Below are 19,725 nucleotides of genomic sequence, written 5' to 3'. Positions count from 1 at the left end.
ATCTTTCATTTAAATTAAAAAAAATAAAAATTAGTTTCTTATAATTTAAACTATATTTTTAACCTATCAATACTAAAACTCATTCTTAACTTATTTATTTTTTCCAAAACTCAAACATATAATTCCAACACATGCATACTAAATTTCAGAGAAACGTTTTCAATAAATACTTAAACCCATTCTTAATTTTTTTTCCCGAAACTCAAACATATATTTCCAACACATCCCTACTAAATTTTAGAGAAACGTTTAAAAAAATTAAAAACTGTCTCATTGATAGTAGCATCGAAAACTCCATGTAACACGCACAAACAATGTGGTAAAGCAACCGAACCCTCTAACGCCATTTAGCCGCATGAAAGCGGGGACTTTCATTCTTTATTACAAACGAGGGTTTGAAATATGAATTCATCGTGTCAATTTCAAAATGGATTAGGAAGCATTTGGGATAAGCTACGAAATATGATCCATCATGGCTGCCAAAATCAATGGATTAATGCAACTTCTGAAGCTCTCAGTAGCACCTCCAAGCCACAATGGCAGTCGCATTGCATTACTGCTGCCGGCCTTAACCATATACAAAAATCTGGCAATCTATCCCTCTAAACCCCAGAATGTACCCTCTACAGAAGGGGACAGCGCCGCTAAAACCGCAATAAAAGGGCCCTCCAGGAAAGGCCGGCAAGCAGCAGGGCGATTCCTCAAGCTTCTCGCTGGAAGTACGGAGGACGCCCAAATTCAACAAGCCCTCCAACTGCTGAAAAATTCCCCCGAGAAAATCTCCTCTGCACAGGCTGCTCTACTGATCTCAAAAATCGGAGATCCGTTAATGGTATACGATTTTTACCGTTTTCTGAAAGCACAGATCGGGTTCGAGCCTCGAGAGGTTCTGTACGCAGCGCTCATCGACACCCAGGTCAGGTCCTTAAACCCTAAACCCTACAAAATAAAGTTTTATTTTGAGGAAATGAGGAAACGAGACCTGAAATTCGTAGCAAAGGATTATAGCATGTTCTTTAGCTCGTTTTTGCCTGTGGATATGGAGCTCGCCGACATCTGTTATAATCTCATGAAACTTACGGGGACTCGGGAGGTGGAAAATTATAATTTCATCATTAATGCGTGCTTGAATCAGGGGTTTTATGACAAAGCAATCTCACTTTTAGATAAAATGAGGGCAGAAAGGATTAGTTTCAGTTCAGAAACATATTATAATATTCTCAGGATTTATAAAAACATGGGCAATGCAAAGGAAGCAATGAAAATATTCATTGAAATGGAGAATAATAGGATACTCCCGACTGAAGATGCCTATAATCTATTACTGAGTGTAGTGGCAAGTGCTGGACAGGTGAAGGTTGCCTCGGCTATTTTTAAAGAGATGATGTTTTTGGGGTTCAAGGCAGATGACCGTTCGTCAGGGGATTTAACGAGGGCGTATCTGAAAGAAAATATGGTGAATGAGGTGGATTCGATGGTTAGAGATGGAAGCCTTACAAACCCAGATGATTTCTCCCAGTTGATCAAAGCCTTCACTGATAGAAATTTACCTTTGCGGGCTATTGAAATATTGGGGTTGATGCAGGAATCTCGAGTAAAAATCGGTGATGTGGATTATGCTAGAGTTATTCACGCTAGTGTGAAAGCAGGATTGATTGAAGAGGCCATTAAGGTTTATAATACTGTAAAAAGGCTGGATCGGGTTACTGACGAGTCAATTGATTTGGCCATGCTTTGTGTTTTCTGCAAGGCAGAAATGCAGAATTCTGCTGAAAATCTCTTCAAAGAAATGGGCAGTAAAGGTTCTTTGAAGCGCGAGGAAGCTTACCTGTATATGATGACTTTGTATGGGAATCTGGGAAGACTGGAGGATGTAATGAGAATTTTCCAGTCAATGAAACAAAATGGGTGTAATGTAAGTGTGGATGCTTATTCTGTCCTCATTGATGTTATGGGCAAAGCAGGTAGATTGAATCGAGCCCGCGATCTTCTTTTAGAGATGAGAATGTCTCAATTACAACCTAACAATGCTATATACTCGACCTTAATAAGTGCCTCTATGTCAGTCGGTCTGTTAGATCGTGCCCTTTCTTATATCGATGAATTTAAGGATTCAGGGCTTCAGCCTGATGGTGTTACTGCTGGTACTATAGCCATTGTCTTAGTTAGAGCACACAAGTATGCTGACTTGGAAATATTCGTAAACGACTTGGTCAGGTGGGGCGTTAAATTCCCAAAAGATAAGGGTATCTTTCTCATGGATTTATGTTCAGATACAGGTGTGTCGGACAAGATTGTTCAATTGATAGAATAAAAGGTCTAGAAGCTTCTGTCCATGGTTAGGTCAACTTCTGCCACTGAAGGAATATAAGAGGTTATTGGCAGCTGGGTGCAAAGTCTCTTGGTAAGGTCAATTGATGCTTTATTCTTTGCCCATTCTCTTATAATCAACATGTAGTGGTGGGTTGATTAATTTCTCCTGTCTGGGAACTATTTGCCTTGTCATATTCTCATTTTGTGTTTACAGTTTCATTATGATCATCTTCTGATCAGGCTTTATGGGGTTTGTAGGTGTGGTAGACACCATTCTATTACATGATTTGCCGGTAAGTTGAGTATGAGCCCAACGGGATTTGCAAAAGGTATGATTTTCGGTGTTCACCACATGTATATGACCATGGGGACAGTTGGGCTATGGAATATCAATATCGCAGCTCTTGAGTGCTTTTGTTTAAAGCATCTTTTGGTATTGCACTAGTTCAGCAACTTCTCTCAGAAACAGATCTATTTCATGCACACAGACAGTAATCCCTTAAAATCCCTAAAATACAATAAGTAGACTGAAATGCTTCCTCGTGAGTTATGAAACAGGAATATATATGTTGGTCTGACCAGTATCTCCTTCTAAGTCACCTGACACGGGGATTCGGGACACGTAGGATTCGGGATTCGTGGTGTCGGATTCGGGACACGCTGACCCCCGGAACAAGACACGTTAGGACACGTTATATATCTTAAAAATTAGTTATTAGCATATTTCTTACACAAATTTTAATTAATGATACAAATTTATTGATTTCAAACATAGATCTTCATCTATAGCTATTAGCATGCATAGTACATACAAAATTCAAATAAATGTCAGTGGTACTGGTCACATAAATGATAAATGATAAATCTATTAAAAATTTAAATCATGATTCATAATTCATAACTGAAAGACAACTTACAACTACAAGATACTAAGATAGTAAGATAAACACACTGACAACTGTAGTTTTCTCATTAAGTCATCAAATCAAAATCTGTTACATAGGTAGTGTTGGTGCAATGCCAATGGCAAATAGAAATAGAAAATATAAAACAACTATAGGTATACAAGCCTCAGGCCCTCAAGGCATCAATCAGCATCAGAATCAGCATCACTGTCCCCATCATCATGGTCCCCACTGCTCTCCTCTGCATCCTCCTCCTCCCCTGTATCCATAGTCGCCTCTGCATCTGTTGGTATGGAGGTTGAGTCATCAAAACTAATAGGGTCTAGCACTGGATCACCGAGATCCATGTTGGCCAATGCCAACTCAACAGTGGTGTCCAGACCCATATCTTCAGGAAAGACATCCCACATCTTTGTCTTTCCCCTCAACCACTCTTCCCTCTGCCTGTAAATAAGACGAAGGTTGGTGTGCACATACACCATTGTCTCTGCCCTGGACTGCTCAAGCCTGTTCTTCTTCACAGTATGCAAATTCCCATATGTGCTCCAATTCCTCTCGCAACAAGAGGATGAAGTCACCTGAGAGAGGAGCCTCATGGCTAACTGCTGAAGAGGACGGCTTGTTGCCCCATGATATGCCCACCAAGAGTAGGGCTTCTTAAGCCCCCTGTCTCTAATCACATCATAACCTGCAAACCGACCAGTGCCAGTGGAAAACTCTGCAAAGGAATCCTCCACCTCAGCAAGCAATGCACTATCCTGATAAATCCGCTGAAGCGCCTCTTTCCTCCCCTGTGAGATTTCACCATCCATGTGAGGAGGGAATCTGCGGGAAGGTCCACCATTCAGCCACTCATGGCTGTAGTATTTGGGGTTCAATGAGTGAGCCAAACAATGTAAAGGTGTACAATTCTTGTCCCATCTACGGACAAGAATATCATGTATGGTATCGTAGAAGGCCTCTGGTGATGTCTCATACGGGGGGCACTCACTCTGTAGAATAATGCTCCTCACAGACTCAATCATGGAATCCCATCCCTCATAAACCTCTCCTAGGATGGGTTTGTCTGTATCTGCAACTCGAAGCAAAGAGATGATAGGGTCCATGATCCGAATAATTAGATCTACCCTCTCCCACCAAGCATCATCTAGTACCGTGTCCTTCACTCTTTTAGAGGCTGCCTGATCTGTCTTTCTCCAAAAAGACCAAAACTCAGAAATAACCATGGACCCAAGAGCAGTCTTGACCTCCCTCAACCTCTTCAACATCATGAATGAAGATGCAAACCGTGTATCAGCAATCTTCAACAATGATAGATTGTTGTACTCCTTGTAGATAGTGAGGGCATTTGTATGATTTTGCACAAAGTTACGGATATGTCTTGCATCCTCAATAATGCTTCCAATCCAAAGCACATCAGAAGCAATGGATTTCAGTGCTAAGTTCAATGAATGGACAATGCAAGGTGTCCAAAACACTTGTGGATATTTAGCTTCCACAATCATGCCAACCGCCTTGCAAACAGGTGCATTATCTGTAATGATTTGCACACAAGAATCAACACCTACCTCTTCAATAACTCTAATAAATAACTCACCCATAAATTGTGCATCCTTGTATTCGCCAAGTGTATCCACTGCTTTCAGGAAAACTGGACCATTCAAGGAAGACACCATGAAGTTGATGATTGGGTGTCGTGCTGGATCTGTCCATCCATCAGAAACAATGCTAACCCCAGATGTTGGCCATGATGCCTTAATAGGCTCGAGCATTTTTTGCACCTCTTTTTTTGCCTTCGTCAACAATGTGGTTCTCAGCTTCTCTGACCCAGGAGGCACATACCCTGCTGGAGCCCCTTGAGTTAGAGCTCGGCACATCTCAACAAATAAAGGTGAACGTGCAACATTAAATGATATGAAGTTTTGATAGAAAAAGAAGGCAATGGTGAGATCAAGCTCGTCCCGTCTCTCTTTTTGGAAAATCCTGTCCATTGGACCAAGTGATCTTCTTTTTAATGCTTGTCCCCCAGTAGAAGTAGAACTCTCAAATGGAAATTTGGAGGTGGCTTTCCTCAAAAATGGAAGGGGGTCTTCATTCTTGCCCTTGGGTGCTTTTGATTTTGAAGCCAGTGCCACATGTTCCATACCAACATGGGCCTCCTTTTCCAATTCTTTTCTCTTTTGTTTAGGAATATCTTTACAAGCTCCAATCCCCTTACCAGGTATAGCCAACAAATGTGCTCTCACACGGTGATATGTGCTTGTGAAAGAAATGTTACAAAAGCCGCATTTCCATTGCACATTGCCTCCTCCCTTTCCCTTGCTGTTTGACCCATCCTCTCTTGCGACATATTTCCACAATGGATATTTTTCATTGTCTTTAACTCCTCTTCCCTCAATATTACTTGCAGCAGACTCTGATGATATTGGGGGAGGAAGAGCATCTCTACCCATGACATTCTTGCCCTTCCTTGCTGCCCCTGCCGTTGATTGAGCCATGTTACCTCAACCTGTAAAAAAAATGAACAAACAGTCAAACTGCTGTAAAATTTTTAAAATGCAAACAGCAAAAGAAATGAACAAGAATCAAGTTCATTTTATAGGCTAGCAGTGGCTCACTGCCAACTGGCTGTATAATGTATTCTATCATCTATGTTGCTGTATAAAAAATTAAAGACAGTGTTGTAAACTTCTACACTGCCAGGACAGACCAAGGTCTGAGTGTTATAAATTTATAATTATAAAAGACAGTGTTCTCAGCAGCCCTAAATATGTTGAATTTGTGGCACTTCTGAGTACTCTAGGCCTATGCACAATGGGCTATCTTTAGACTAATATCAGCTATACGCACAGCCACTAAGAGGAAGACTTCAGCTCTTTCCAACTCATGCCAATGTGGAGAAACCCGGCCCATTCTGCCAACTGAATAGTGAACACTGAATACCATACTCCGTTTATAAAAATATCCAAACCCAACACTCTTATTACACACGCTTCTGCTCACTCATTCCATCATCAAGGTAATAAACAAGATGCCGTGGCGTATACCTTTGTTCTGGTTATTATAACAGTGGGTCGTGGCGTATACAGTGGGCCGTGGCGTATACTCTATTTATTAATTTAACTATGGTTCATAATCCATATATGATATATATTATGATCGCACAGAAATGGATCGCACAGTGATAAAATTATAAACTTATTTGCTTTCTGTCAAATGAGGTAAACCGTAAAAGCAGTTAGAGAGTGATGACAATTGGATATTTGAGAACTTCGAACCAGATATTTCAAATAAATGGAGACAGGGATGTAAACTTGCCCCTTGGCTGGAGATGCGGCCATTCCGTTAAATATTGTGGAAAATGGCACCGTGGCTGTTTGTGGGAGGAGTTTGACAAATTTTAGGTCGATAATGAAACGGATAAGGCGTGAATCGTTCAGCAAACTAACCTTAAACCTGCAAATTGCAATGCGGTCCGCCGCTCCAAATCGCTCCAAATCGCTGTTAATCGCTCCAAATCGATGTTAAGGTTGCAAATGCGGTCAAATGGGAACTAGAACAGCGAACTTAAACCTACAGCAGCCCGAAAAACGAATCCGAAACCAGGATTCGACTCCAAAATCGCGACACGTTTTTCATTTTTGCTGACTCGCTCATGACACGACGTACCCGGATATGACACGACGAGTCATTGAAATATGACACGTGTCAGGACAGAATCGTGTCCGATTCGTCCGATTCGGGATTCGTCCAGGGGTTTGGACGAATCCGGTTTCGTAGATCTCCCTTATACAGTCTTGCGCTTCCCATTCATTATTCATATCTATTTGAGATGAAAGCATACGATGAACAGGCTCCGAATCTTATGTATGTAACCTTGCTTCTTTCAGGGTTCCACTTAAGATATATTACCAAGAGGCAGGTAATATTTGAATGATGCTTGTGACAAATGAAGGAACAAATTATTGAGCAAGCTTGCTGTACCTAACAGATATCTTAATGTAAAATCAAACCAGTTACTGCTCAAGCTGCCATTAGTTCCTGAGACAAATAGATTTTCACTCTTGCCATGGCAGAAAACCATGCTATGAGAATGTGCAAGTTCAAGCTCCTATCTATAATCTGAGAACAAGCTTCTTAGTTTACCATGGGCAGAAATCTACAGAGACAATCAAGGGTTATAATTTTTTTACTCTCTAAATAAGATTGCAAAACGAATATGATTAAAATTTAAAATTCATATGAAACCACTCCCTGCAGTATTTTCAACAGTAGTTCGATAGGCATGCATTAGCCACAAAGTTGATCACAGATTCATGTCACCCGTTAGGCAATATGCAACTGGCGAATTGATGAGTTTTATGACTGCAGAATAATTTATCAACCTGTTTCATGGAAGTTTGAGTTTTGACATTCAACACAAAGTCAACCTTCATTTGGAAGTTTGGAACAGAATAATATTAAGATTCATTGCAATCGTGTAATGCCCTGACTTACAAGTATACATAATTAATATGTGATTCCTAACTATGCAGTTGTATAGCGATCAAATAGTTGGACTTTTGCAGTACCGGATGAGCTTTTAAGTAAATTCAAGTTGGAGAAACAAATGTCGAGGTAGAATTGATGGTAGTTAAGTTGCACTAAAACGGGTACGAATATGGCAAATTTAAAAAAAATCTGGATACGATACGGAAAAAAACGACTATATATATATATATATATAAAACAAATTTCATATTAGCATTCATATTTCAGAATCTAGATTCTATATTTAAAAATACATAATTAATGATCATCTATTATCTTTATCAAATTCAACATAAACATTGTCATAATCATTAATGATTATTATAACATTAATGATTCATGATTCAACATATCATCAAGTTTTTGTTTCAAATTTCAATCATCAACATGACAAGTTACAACATCATCACCAAAATTAATAATGCACACTACATAGTGCAAAATACAAAATGAACTATGATTGGCAGTCTACTATCATTATTAATTATTCATATGGCATATTATGGTATTCAATATTCATTGTTCAAAAATTAAAACTAAAACACCATTATAAATTACATTTACATATCATTAAATATGTCTTTATTCATGTCACTAGGAACCACATCTTCTCAAAAAATGAGAGCATCGCTGCCATGTCCACTTGAAGATCCACTTATTGGTGCCTCCTCATCAAACAAAGTTATATGAGACCCGACATTCAACGTCATATCCAAGTTAGACAGCTTTGGTTCCACATCACATAGTTTGTGGCCCCAAATTTGTATCCATCTCTCTTGTGAGACAAAAGGGGAAGATTTGAATGAACATACACTAGTTCTTCAACCTTCTTAGAGCCCAATCTATTTCACTTCACTGAATGGATGAAGCCATATGTACTCTAGTTCATTTCTGCTGAAAAAGAACTAGCAACCCGTGACAAGATCCTGATGGCCAATTTTTGGATGTGGAAGTTCCCCACCATAGTAGTTCCACCAATCAATTGGACTTAATCTGGTTTTATCCTGCATACAATCAATGCCAAAACTCCAACCCTTTGATCCTACAAAATGGGCAAACTTTGCACGAATCTGAATCCCAATTTTAGGATCTACAAAAAGCTTTCTAAAAACCTTTTTAAATCCTTATGATATTTTTGCGTTTTTGCTTGGTGTGATTCTTTCTGGATCACATAGCAATTCTGCAACATAATATTTTGGATTCACCGCATAGGCCAAAAGGTGCAATGGGGTGGTCATCTTGTTCCATCTTTTGGTCAATATATTTTTTACTTCTCTGTAAAAAAATTCATTTGGGCCCTTCTCCTTGGCATTTATAACCACCCTTATCTTCCTACCATGGAATCAATGTCCTCATCCAACGCTGCCAAATTATGCACATATGTGTCAAACAGACGGAGAAAATCCATAATTGGCTTAGTAAATGCCAAGAGGTACTCCACCCTATCCCACCATTCATGATCAACAATCATCTTTTTCACTGCTTTTGCTCTATTAGATTGGGATTGCCTCCATTGATTCCAAAGAGAATTGCATACCATCAATTGTAATGCTTCTTTCACCCTCATAACCCTTCTTTTTTTTTAATTTTTTTTTAGACAAATTTCGGTTGCTATATTATGAGCTGAAAAAAAGGAGTCAGATCTCCATGCATACAATACTTTCTGGATGTCTTGGATCAGAGGAATTACAAAATGGGTCCCTTCCTTGATCCTTGTTCTAGTACTTCTGCCTCTGAAACTTCCTAAACTACTGTAAATCCTAACATATTGCAAAGACCAAAATTTACAGCTACACAACATATTTAATCTATTTCAATATGACTGATCTGCCTAGCCGTGGACTCTTCCGGATTTGGTTCTGGATCCATCTGTTTTGCACTGGAGGAGCTGGGGACATCCTTAATCTTTTTGTCCATCATGTACTGTAGGATTGCAATCGACTCTTCTGCATGACTACAACGATTCGCCAAGTTTCTGAACTGCTCATGGAGAGAGGACACTCTGTGCAAAAAAAGATTAATTTCTGCCCTGTATTTCTCATTAAGTATCCTATACTGTTCTTCCATTCTTGCCTCCAAACTCTTGACCTGGTCCTCCAAGATGCGCTGTTGTGCCCTTACCTCCTCAAATTCTGCTTGAAGGTCTGCACAATGAAGGCAGTCTTCTGATCGGTCCATATTTGTCTCAGGCGATTTCCTGTTTGAAGTCTCAGCTACTGAAACTCGAGTCTTTTGAGCACTAAGTCGATTACAGCAGGTTGAAGTCTCAGCTACTGTAACTCGAGCAAGCTTAATGGATGGCCGATTCTTTTGAGCACTAAACCGATTACAGCGGGTTAAAATGAGGAGGATGGGAGCATTGAGGTGCCGATGCTTACCCGAACAACTTTGCTTAACACATTGAAGAAATCTATTCTCTGATGTATAAATAGAATTAAACTGCGCGCTTCGGGGCGGGAAGATGTCAAACTGAGCATCATGGGACTATTGCATATCCGCAGAGTGATCAGATGCAAATCTCGCATAGCATGAAGGGTCGATCTGAAAGGACAATTCTCACCTGAAGGCTTGTGGTTTCTCATGCGTTTAGGCGAATTCCTGATTGCAAATCTGGGCAAAATCCTACCCACATGTCCTATTCTGTCGTCGGCACGGATTACTTGATCTATCTCACTGATTCTGTCAGCTGGAGATCGCCTGCTGTTGACTAGATATGTAAGGATCATGGTAACGGTTGGAATGTCACGCTGGAATTACAGCTCAGACTGCCAATGGGCCTTTCGCATGCTCTGCTGGCATGCTTATCCGCTTCCTTGTTCAAACTGCGGAGGATGTGATAATAACTAACCTCTTCCATTGTCGCGTGAAGGATTTGATTTCGTTGATTTATCTGTTGGAGGAGAATATTTGGTGTACTCTGTCGGTGTGCCATAAGCCGAATGATTATTGAGGAATCCCCGAACACCACTGCCTTCTTTATCCCAAGTTTGATTAATTGGGTGAGACCCTGGAACAGGGCTAGTCCTTCAGCTCTGTTGTTGGAGTTCTCCCCTAGTCCCCATTCATAATGAAGGATGCAGTCTCCGTTTGCATTACAAATAAGGCCCCCTGCACCGGCCAGACCCGGATTCGACTTAGATGCGCCATCAAAGAATAAGCAGAATCTATTGCAGTTACTCAGCCAATTAGAGAATTCCTCTTCTTTTAATCTCAGTTTCCATGCGCTTTTTGCTTCTTTTGCCTTTGTCCCCCTCCTGCTGGTTTCCTGAGCACTGGATATGTTCTCCAGAACGTAGCTGAGAAGATTTATGTCCTCTATACTGTAATTTGTTGCGTCAATTTTACCGCTGGTGTGGTTTGTAATTGATTCTAGAGCCAACATTTTGGCTTTGTGGCAAATTTTCCTGGTGCTGAAGCCTTTCTCCTGAAAAACCTTGCCATTTCGTGCTAACCAGATGCGCCATAGAAGTGTGAGTGGTATGGTGTTCCATACTCTTTGAGCCAGTTTGCTTCTTTTCTCTTTCCAAGGGCAGTTCTTCCTCCATTTATAAATCGTTTCTGCGATGGTGGTCTGGGGCTCCCAGGGTGTTTCTCCCATTGAGGCCATTTTCTTCCAGCATTCACCGGCCACCGGACATTCTATAAATAAATGCTGCATTGTTTCCTCTGATCTGCAACAGTTTGGGCACCTGGATGGGCCCATTATGCCTCTCTTTCTTAGATTTTCCGCTGTTAATGTTTTCCCTTTCAGAAGCAGCCAAATGAAGAACTTAACCTTGGGGGGTGCCTCTGCTCTCCATACTATTTTCCAGTGGTTCCAGGTTTCCAGTTGATAGGTGCTGTCACAGAGATATTGATGTCCAGCTTTTACTGTGTATTGTGTTCCAGTTGGATCCCATCTATACCCATCCAGTGTACCTTCTTGAACCGGAGCTTTGCTGTGGAGGAGCTTCTTTAGGGCGTTGAGGCTGGTTTCTAACACATTGGGAGGATCCGGAAATTTCCAGCCTATCCAGGCATGAGTGTGGGAGTCCCATTTTGATATTTGGGACAAGTGGAAGAGTCCTTTATCATTAAGCCAGTTTATGACAGGGATTGCCTCTGCTTTTGATCCCATAGGTTGCTGCCCTAGGATTTTGTCTATAGAGAAATTGATACTGTTTCCCCCGCCTGGGACCTTAGAGATATTTTGATACATAAATGGTATAGCCTTCTTGCAAAGTTGCCAAATTTTTGTACAGTCTCTGTTAGGAATATTAGACTCCAAAAGCTGCTGCCTTGTACAGTTTAAGTATTTTACCTCCATAACCTTCTTCCACCACATTGTAGGCCCTGTGATCAATCTCCATACAATTTTTGCTCCAAGGGCCAAGTTGAGAAGCTTTGGGGATCTGATGCCCAGTCCTCCTTTTTCCTGAGATTGGATTATATTCTTCCAGCTTACTAGATTGAATTTGTTTTTATCCGTTTTCCCTCCTTGCCAAAGAAAGTGTCTGAGTACTCTTTCCATTTTCTGATGGAAAACAGCTGGAGCTTGATATAAAGAAAAACGGTATATGGGAAGAGATGCAATCCCTGATTTTAGGAGAATTAGCCTTCCTGCTGGGTTCAACCACATTGTGCCCCATTGCTGCACTTTCCTCTTTATTTTGTCGAGGATCTCATTCCAGGTATCAGCTTTCAAGGGTCCCAAACTTACTGGCATTCCTAAGTAGGAGAAGTGGTTCCAGATTAGACTGCAAGAAACTCCAAATATGCTTGCAATACTGTGAATGGTATGATTTGTTGTGTTCCATCCATAAATACAACTTTTTATTTGGTTGACTTTCCCTCCTGAGTAATCCATGAATTGGTCCAAGAGCTTCTTGAATCGCCTTGCTATTGTAGTGGATGCTCCTCCTATCAGCAGAGTATCATCTGTGAACTGTGAATGATTGATGTTCTTTGTTCCATGTTCGATCTTGATGCCAGTGATTAATCCTACTCTCCGGTTATAGTCCAGGGCTTGACTAACTGATTCAGCCATGAGGATGAACAGATAAGGAGAAAGGGGGCAACCTTGTCTGAGACCACGGGATGATTGGAAGGCTGCACATGGTCTCCCATTGATCAAGGGGGAGATCCAAGGTCCAGTTATACAGGCTGCAATCATAGTGATGAAGGAAGGATCAAACCCCATTTTATGAAGGACAGCATACAGATAGGAGTGTCTTACTCTATCGAAAGCATTTGCAAGATCCAACTTTAGAACAAATCCTTTTTCTTTCCTGGTTAAACTCGAGTGGATTGCCTCTTGTACAAGGAGAATAGAATCAGTAATGTGCCTGTTAGGGAGAAATCCCCCTTGATTTTCAGAGATCAAGGAGGGAAGGAGGGGTTTAATCCTGGTTGCCAATATTTTTGAAATAATTTTGTAGGCTGAGTTGCATAATGAGATTGGCCGGAATCTCGAGAAGGTGGAAGGGCGATTCTCTTTTGGTATCAAAGCAAGATAAGTGGAATTGGTGAATCTCCCCATTTTACCTTTTTTCATCACCCAACGAATCATCTTTAATAGATCTTTTTTTATCATTGACCAGTATTCCCGATAGAAGCAAATGGGGAATCCATCCGGTCCTGGTGCTTTGTCAGGATGCAAACTCCAAATAGCTGCTTTGATTTCCTCTTCTTCTACTTCTTTCCTAAGTTTGTTGTCCATTTCTTGTGTGACCCCTTTAGGCAGATACTGGAGCATGTTTGAGTAATCTTCTGCGCCTTTGTCTTCAGTCAGAAGTTTACAAAAATTCCTGGTGGCTGCTTCCTTTATAGATTCCTGAGAGCTATATCGATTCCCTTCATTATCCATTATTGTGCTTACTGTGTTTCTGAGCTTTCGAACTGTGGCTTGTTTGTGGAAATAAGCTGTGTTTTTATCTCCTTCCTGCAACCAAAGTTGCCTAGATTTCAATCTCCATTTTATTTCTTCATCCCTGAGGATTTGGTTCAACTGTGCATATAATCTACCTTCTTGTTCTTTATTCTGCTGAGATAGCCCTTGCCCTTCGATCCTCTGTTGCACATCCTCTAGATCTTGCTTGATTTTCTTTTTGTTCATTTCGGGCTCTTGATAGTTGTTCCTTGCCCAGTTCTTTAAGGCCTGCCTTACCCTTTTGAGTTTTGTTTCCCAGATATAACTTGGGGACCCCTCTACATGTTGGATCCATGTCGTTTGCACCACTTCTTTTGCAGCTGGTATCCGGTTCCATATGGCGCTATATTTGAAGGGTATGGGCCCTAGAGGGCAGTGACTTTGGAGAGTTAAAGTTATCGGATAGTGATCAGAAGCCGACATATTGAGGATATTTGAATAGCCTGTTGAGAAGGTGGAGAGGTATGCTATGCTGATAAGAAATCTATCAAGCCGTTCCATTATGTTGCTGGCACCGATTCTTCTATTGCTCCAGGTATACCTACGGTTTTTGGGCATGACATCCACTAAATCATGATCCTGTATAATGGTCTCCAAACGGCTTCTGGAGGGATCTGGTATAAAATTACCTCCTCTTTTTTCATTAGCATGCAGAACTAGATTAAAATCTCCTGCTACAATGATATTGGAATTCTGATCCCCTTCTATACTTGCTTTCAGAGTGTCCCAGCATATCTCTTTTTCTCTATATTGATTTGGAGCATAAACGTTATAAACCGTTACTGATTGGCCTCCGGTTCTATTTTCAAGAGCGGTTCGGATCCAGTTCTGGTGAACATTGGTAGAGTTGCACATCCATTTGTTGCTGTCCCATAGGGTTACAATGCCGCCTGAGGCTCCTCTTGCCTCACTTATGCTTCCAAGGAAATGTTTCTGTTGGCTAATTATTCTATTCATTTCACACTGATCTTGCTTTGTTTCTTGTATAAGCATGATTTCGGGTTTCTCACTGTGGATTAAATCCTTGAGGGCAGCTAACTTGGAGGGGTGCCCTAATCCCCTGTTGTTCCAAGATAGGATTTTCATCATGATATACTAGATATATGGAGAGGTGCTCGCCTCTCTTGGCCTTTGTTGCTGGTTTCTTTTTCCAGATGCCCAAGGATAAAGGTCTCTATTGGTGTTTGAGTGCCCAATGCTATGTCCTTTTGAGCGCTTTCGTCCCTCTGTTGTTTAGCTGATTTTCTTCCAGGTCCTTGCTTTTTTGGAACATCATTGGGCGCTCCATGATCCTTTGAGGAGCTCCTGGTAATTCTCGATGAAGGAGGTTCAGGTGGGGGTTGCAAGAGAGGGGGGGTAGATTGGTGAGGAGGGGGATCGATGGAGGGGATATCAAGTCCCGATTCTGCCTCAGATAGGATCGCAAAGGGATTAGAAGAGGGAGGGAGAGGTGGATCGGGTATTGAAGGGGGAGGGGAAGAAGGACGCTGATTGGAGGATCCAGGGACATCAGGATCCATAGCAGATTTGAGGGGAGGTGATGATTTTTTCTTCTTAACAGATTCCCAGTGGCCATCATGCTCATCATTATCTACATTAACAATTTTTGTGCATCTATTTGCAAAGTGTCCGTATTCGTGGCATACCTTGCATTTAAAGGGTATCTGCTCGTAGTCCAATTGCTGGATATGGCTCCAATCATCCACTTTCAGCTTGATCGCTTCCGGTAATCCTCGACCTAGATCAACTTCCACACAGATCCTTGCGCATGCCTGCATGTTGTCTTTGGGTTCGCTGCGATCTATGTATTTTCCCACCGCATTCCCTATTGCCTTAACTGAATCATCCCCCCAACAGTGAAGAGGAAGGTGTGGCAGCCTAACCCATACTGGAACAACACTCGGAATATCCAGTTCTGGATCGAAGTCCGGGGTCCATTTGTTGAGGTAGAGACCCCTGGAGTCCATAAAATATGGTCCGTTCCTGAATATCAGATCTTTGTCCTCCTTTGTCTCAAAATGAAATGTAAAATATCCTCTGCCACAGAATCTGATGGATATTTTACCCTGAATCTTGTCCGACCAGTTTCGTTCTACCCACCTTTGCATTGTTCTGGGCGATGGCCAAAGTCCTGTAAATTGCCCAATTAATCCTTTCTCTGCTAGGGAAAGGGCTGCCATGCGTGGGATAGCAGGCGGCAGTTGGACTTCCTGTAATATATCAAGTTTCTTTACAAACTTTGTTGCTGTTGGTCGGGGACGCTGCGGGGGGAGAGATTTTACCAGGTTGGAAAAGGCCCTTTGCTGATCCGGATCCCCGCGGGGTGGATCAGGAGGATCCATGCTGAAGCGCGATCGCAGACTCGCAGGTAGGTCTAAGGCTCGCGCGGCAGGGGAGACCCTCATAACCCTTCTTAAAACTATGATGTGAAAAGCAAAAAAAGTCTCGGTAACCTGCAAGTGTCAAATTGTCAATGTTTCAACTTTTAAATTTTAATAAATTAAAAATCATAATTTGATAGAATAACTATTATGATTCATAAATCATGACATTTAAGAATCCAATTTACATATTTGAATTTAAATTTGAGACATAGTAACTAAAATTTATGAAATAACTTTAAAGTTTGGGTACCTTAAGGAGCTTCAACTTCGTAAATTCCTTGTAGATGCCTTGAGACATATGGTGGTTTGTGATGAAGGCTTGAATTTCTTTTGTCTCTTCAAAAATAACTCGAATCCACTCAATTTGTTTCTCCATCTTGCTCAATATGAGATCAATGAATATACAACACAAGTGGTCCAAAAGATGTGTTGATATTTGCCTCCAATAATTAGGCCGCAGCGCTACACATTGTTGCATTGTTAGTTATTACCTGGATAAAATTAGTTGGACCCACCATTTCAATTGCTTCAATCAAAATGTCAACAATGAATTGGGAATCTTTCATCTGCCCTTCACAATCCACTGCCTTAAAAAACATTGCACACTTAGGGCTTTGAGCAATCACATTGATGAAAGGCATATTCTTTTGATCTTTCCATCTATCATAAATGATGGACACCCTTGAAATGTGCCATCAATTATGAATGGGGCTTAATTTAGCCTCCAAATCTAACTTCTCAACGCTCAACATTGTGCTGCAGACCTTCTCATATCCAAGGCTCTTGTGCCCTTTTGGGGCTACATTCACTGTTTCTATCATCTTTGCCCAATAAGAAGATCGCACAAGGTTAAAGGGAATGCCATTTGCGTAAATGCATTGACCTATAGGTGCATTTGTCGTCTCTCGAGCATCATTATTAAAACTCTTTTCATGCGGTCCCAAATTAAAACCAACAATTTTGTAAGAATAAAGTGGAGGCTTTGATGAAGATGCTCCCAACCTTGTTCGGTGTTTTAATTGAGAGGCAGGCATTATTTCATTTGATTTAGCGTATATTTCGTCTTGTTCTTTTTTATATTTTGCAAGTTTTGCCTTGCTTAAACCATTTACATATGTCCCATTCTATTTAAGTGGGCCATTGCATATTCGAACCCCATTGCCTTTTAGCCCAAGTAAATGTGTTTTAACTCGTGTGTATGATCTCTTATATTCTTTTTTATACTCACTGCAAACCCATGCCAATGATCCCCCTCCTTGGATCTTCCTAATAATAGTTACATATTTCTAAAGTGGTGACTTTGGATCAACTTTAGGGTTAAATTAGATTTCATGTTCCACTTCCTCTGCTTCATGAATGGCTAAACTTGAAGTTGCCATGATAATGATGTGAATGAAACTGCAAAATAAAATTGACAAATATGTATTTCAAAACAAGTTACAAGCCTTTAGTTTGTTTCAAAACCAATGTTAAGTTTTAATGCTCTTACTTCTATTTCCTTGTGGAGAGCTTGTAGTGTTCCTCATAGAGAGGAGTGATGCACTGTTTTTTGAGCATGTAGCAGTGAGAACATACATTTTACTACCCAGCAAAGAAAAAGAGTCAGCGTGAAGTTGTCCATAAAATAGTTAAGAATCAAGATGGTGTGAAAATGTTGTCTAGAAGAGGGTTTAAACTTTGGCATTCAAAATGACTATAGGAAGGTGCAAGACACATTACTTGATAATAACAATTAGCAATTTGTTTCTATGAACTTATACTTATCGCCATGCCAAAATGAGCCTTGAACTCAATCATTCATTATTATAGGTATTTCCATGTATTGCCACAACTAATTCATATGTATCATGTTTCACCACAACATCTTCATGAGACTCTGATGAATAAATATATCAAGAAGACAACAAGGGTAGATGGCATTTCCATGCCAACACTTCAGAGCATCTACAACAACAAATCTGATTCTTTATAAATCTACGAGGAAGTATTTAGGGAACTAAATACTCAGTGACACTCTTAATAACATAACACCAAAGCCATCACCCAACAAGGAGATCAAGAGGTAATCGATAAACTGAAGAATATCACTCTTGTCAATGTTTCTTTGAAAACATAATAAATACACCAGCACAGGGACAAAGAAAATAAGTTCTTTAAGATAATATTAGTCCCTATATAAACTAGGTTCATGAAAGGAATATACATTCTGGTCTATCTCATGACTAATGTAACAAATGGATTACAAAAGCTGAGCAAGATGCTAGTGACAAATTCTCACGTGCACTTTCTACAAGAATGGTGTCACCTTACATGCAGCCATTCAATAATTATCATATATCCAACAATCAAAGTTTAGAAAGCATCTTCGTAGTTTTAGGAGTCATGTCTAGCATTGCTAATCTACAAGGAAAAATAATGAATTGAAGGCTTTCTTGAGAATCATTTGAGAACCTTTGCAAGCTTACGATGATAACATGGCCTACTTAAACTATTAGGCTCAACTTGGGCTCCTGTTGTGCCGGTTTGATCACTGTTTAATTCACTGAACTACAACCATTTAATTGTTAACCAAGGTAGATTTGTTTATTTCAAATGTGTATGCACTATCTGTGCTGATACATAATAGCCAAGGATAGAAATAAAGAACAGAAACAACTGTTGTTGAACCAATTGTAGAAATTAAAGACTGATGCAAAAATCAAAAGCATTCTACAGGAATGAAATCACACTTCATGTTTTACCAAGAAAAGGGCGCACCACACACAATATCAATGATTGAACCCGCTGATCAAATATTACAACTTAGATCAATCTTGTGTAACAACATATCATAAATTTGAAAAACATAAGTAAATATGCTCTATGAATTATATATTGACAATAATAACTTCACACTTACGAAAAATAAATAATTAATCAACTGCTACAACTACTATTGCAATCCCTACTAAAGAGGAGGGCCCTTCGTCCTTAGCAGGGCGCAGGGATGAAATGCGAACTAGTTAAGGATTCAACGAGGAATCTGTAAAAGCATCACCAACCATGTTCTTGGATTAAAATAATTGTGAATTACAGAATCAAAATGATGATACTATCTTGTGTTTTCTTCTTGTTCCCTTCCATGGAACTGAATCCTTTTATAAAGTTTACATGCCCAAAATAGGGAGCAGATCAGTCATGAGAATCTCACGATTCTCATGTTGATCAATATTAAAAGAAAATAGACACTATTACAACTGGTTTCTAAATATAAGGCCTATTCAAGTTACATCATTTTCTAAAATCATAACTGCCTAGATTCCTTAATCGCCCACAGATAATTCATGCTTCACGATAGTTGTCTCGTGGAATAGTACCCACGGTCTTTGACAGTTGTGGTGTTACAACATCTTGCGGTGTAACAACAACTTGAGGTTTAACAACAATTTGCGATGTAACAACACTGGTCTGTAACAGCAAATACTCAGAGCATATTTGTGAATTAACAACATAACTGTCCATCCTTTGGCCTTGAATTCATGGGCAATGCCTAAAAGAAAAAGAGCCAAAGAAATTCTTACCCTGGTTAGCCGTAAAAAATATATCACTTCGTTCGTATTTAACAAAAATGGCAAAATAATATGTCACAACAAGAGTTGCTTCTTATAAACAGGAAAACAATAATTAGGATGTAAGGCTCACAGTT

General features: G+C 40.1%; 1 protein-coding gene across 1 annotated transcript; it reads left to right on the top strand.

Annotated features, from left to right (window-relative positions):
* The first annotated feature begins 310 nt into the window (after positions 1-310).
* On the top strand, positions 311-2,736 carry LOC149267476 (uncharacterized). Its single transcript, XM_089433228.1, has 2 exons — positions 311-2,404; positions 2,572-2,736. Exon 1 carries the CDS (start codon positions 473-475, stop codon positions 2,312-2,314), a length of 1,842 nt encoding a protein of 613 aa, XP_089289354.1. The 5' UTR covers positions 311-472; the 3' UTR covers positions 2,315-2,404; positions 2,572-2,736.
* The last annotated feature ends 16,989 nt before the right edge of the window (positions 2,737-19,725 follow it).

Source organism: Pinus tabuliformis, chromosome 6, assembly GCF_031772625.1.
Source record: "Pinus tabuliformis cultivar Carrire ecotype Pingquan chromosome 6, CPIR1, whole genome shotgun sequence".
Lineage (NCBI taxonomy): Eukaryota > Viridiplantae > Streptophyta > Pinopsida > Pinales > Pinaceae > Pinus > Pinus tabuliformis.
Note: the sequence above shows the minus strand (reverse complement) of the source record. Positions and strands in the feature narration are given on the sequence as shown.

What these genes read in the sequence shown, in the direction of transcription:
- LOC149267476 (XM_089433228.1), top strand. Translation starts at nt 473, where the DNA reads ATGGCTGCCAAAATCAATGGATTAATGCAACTTCTGAAGCTCTCAGTA.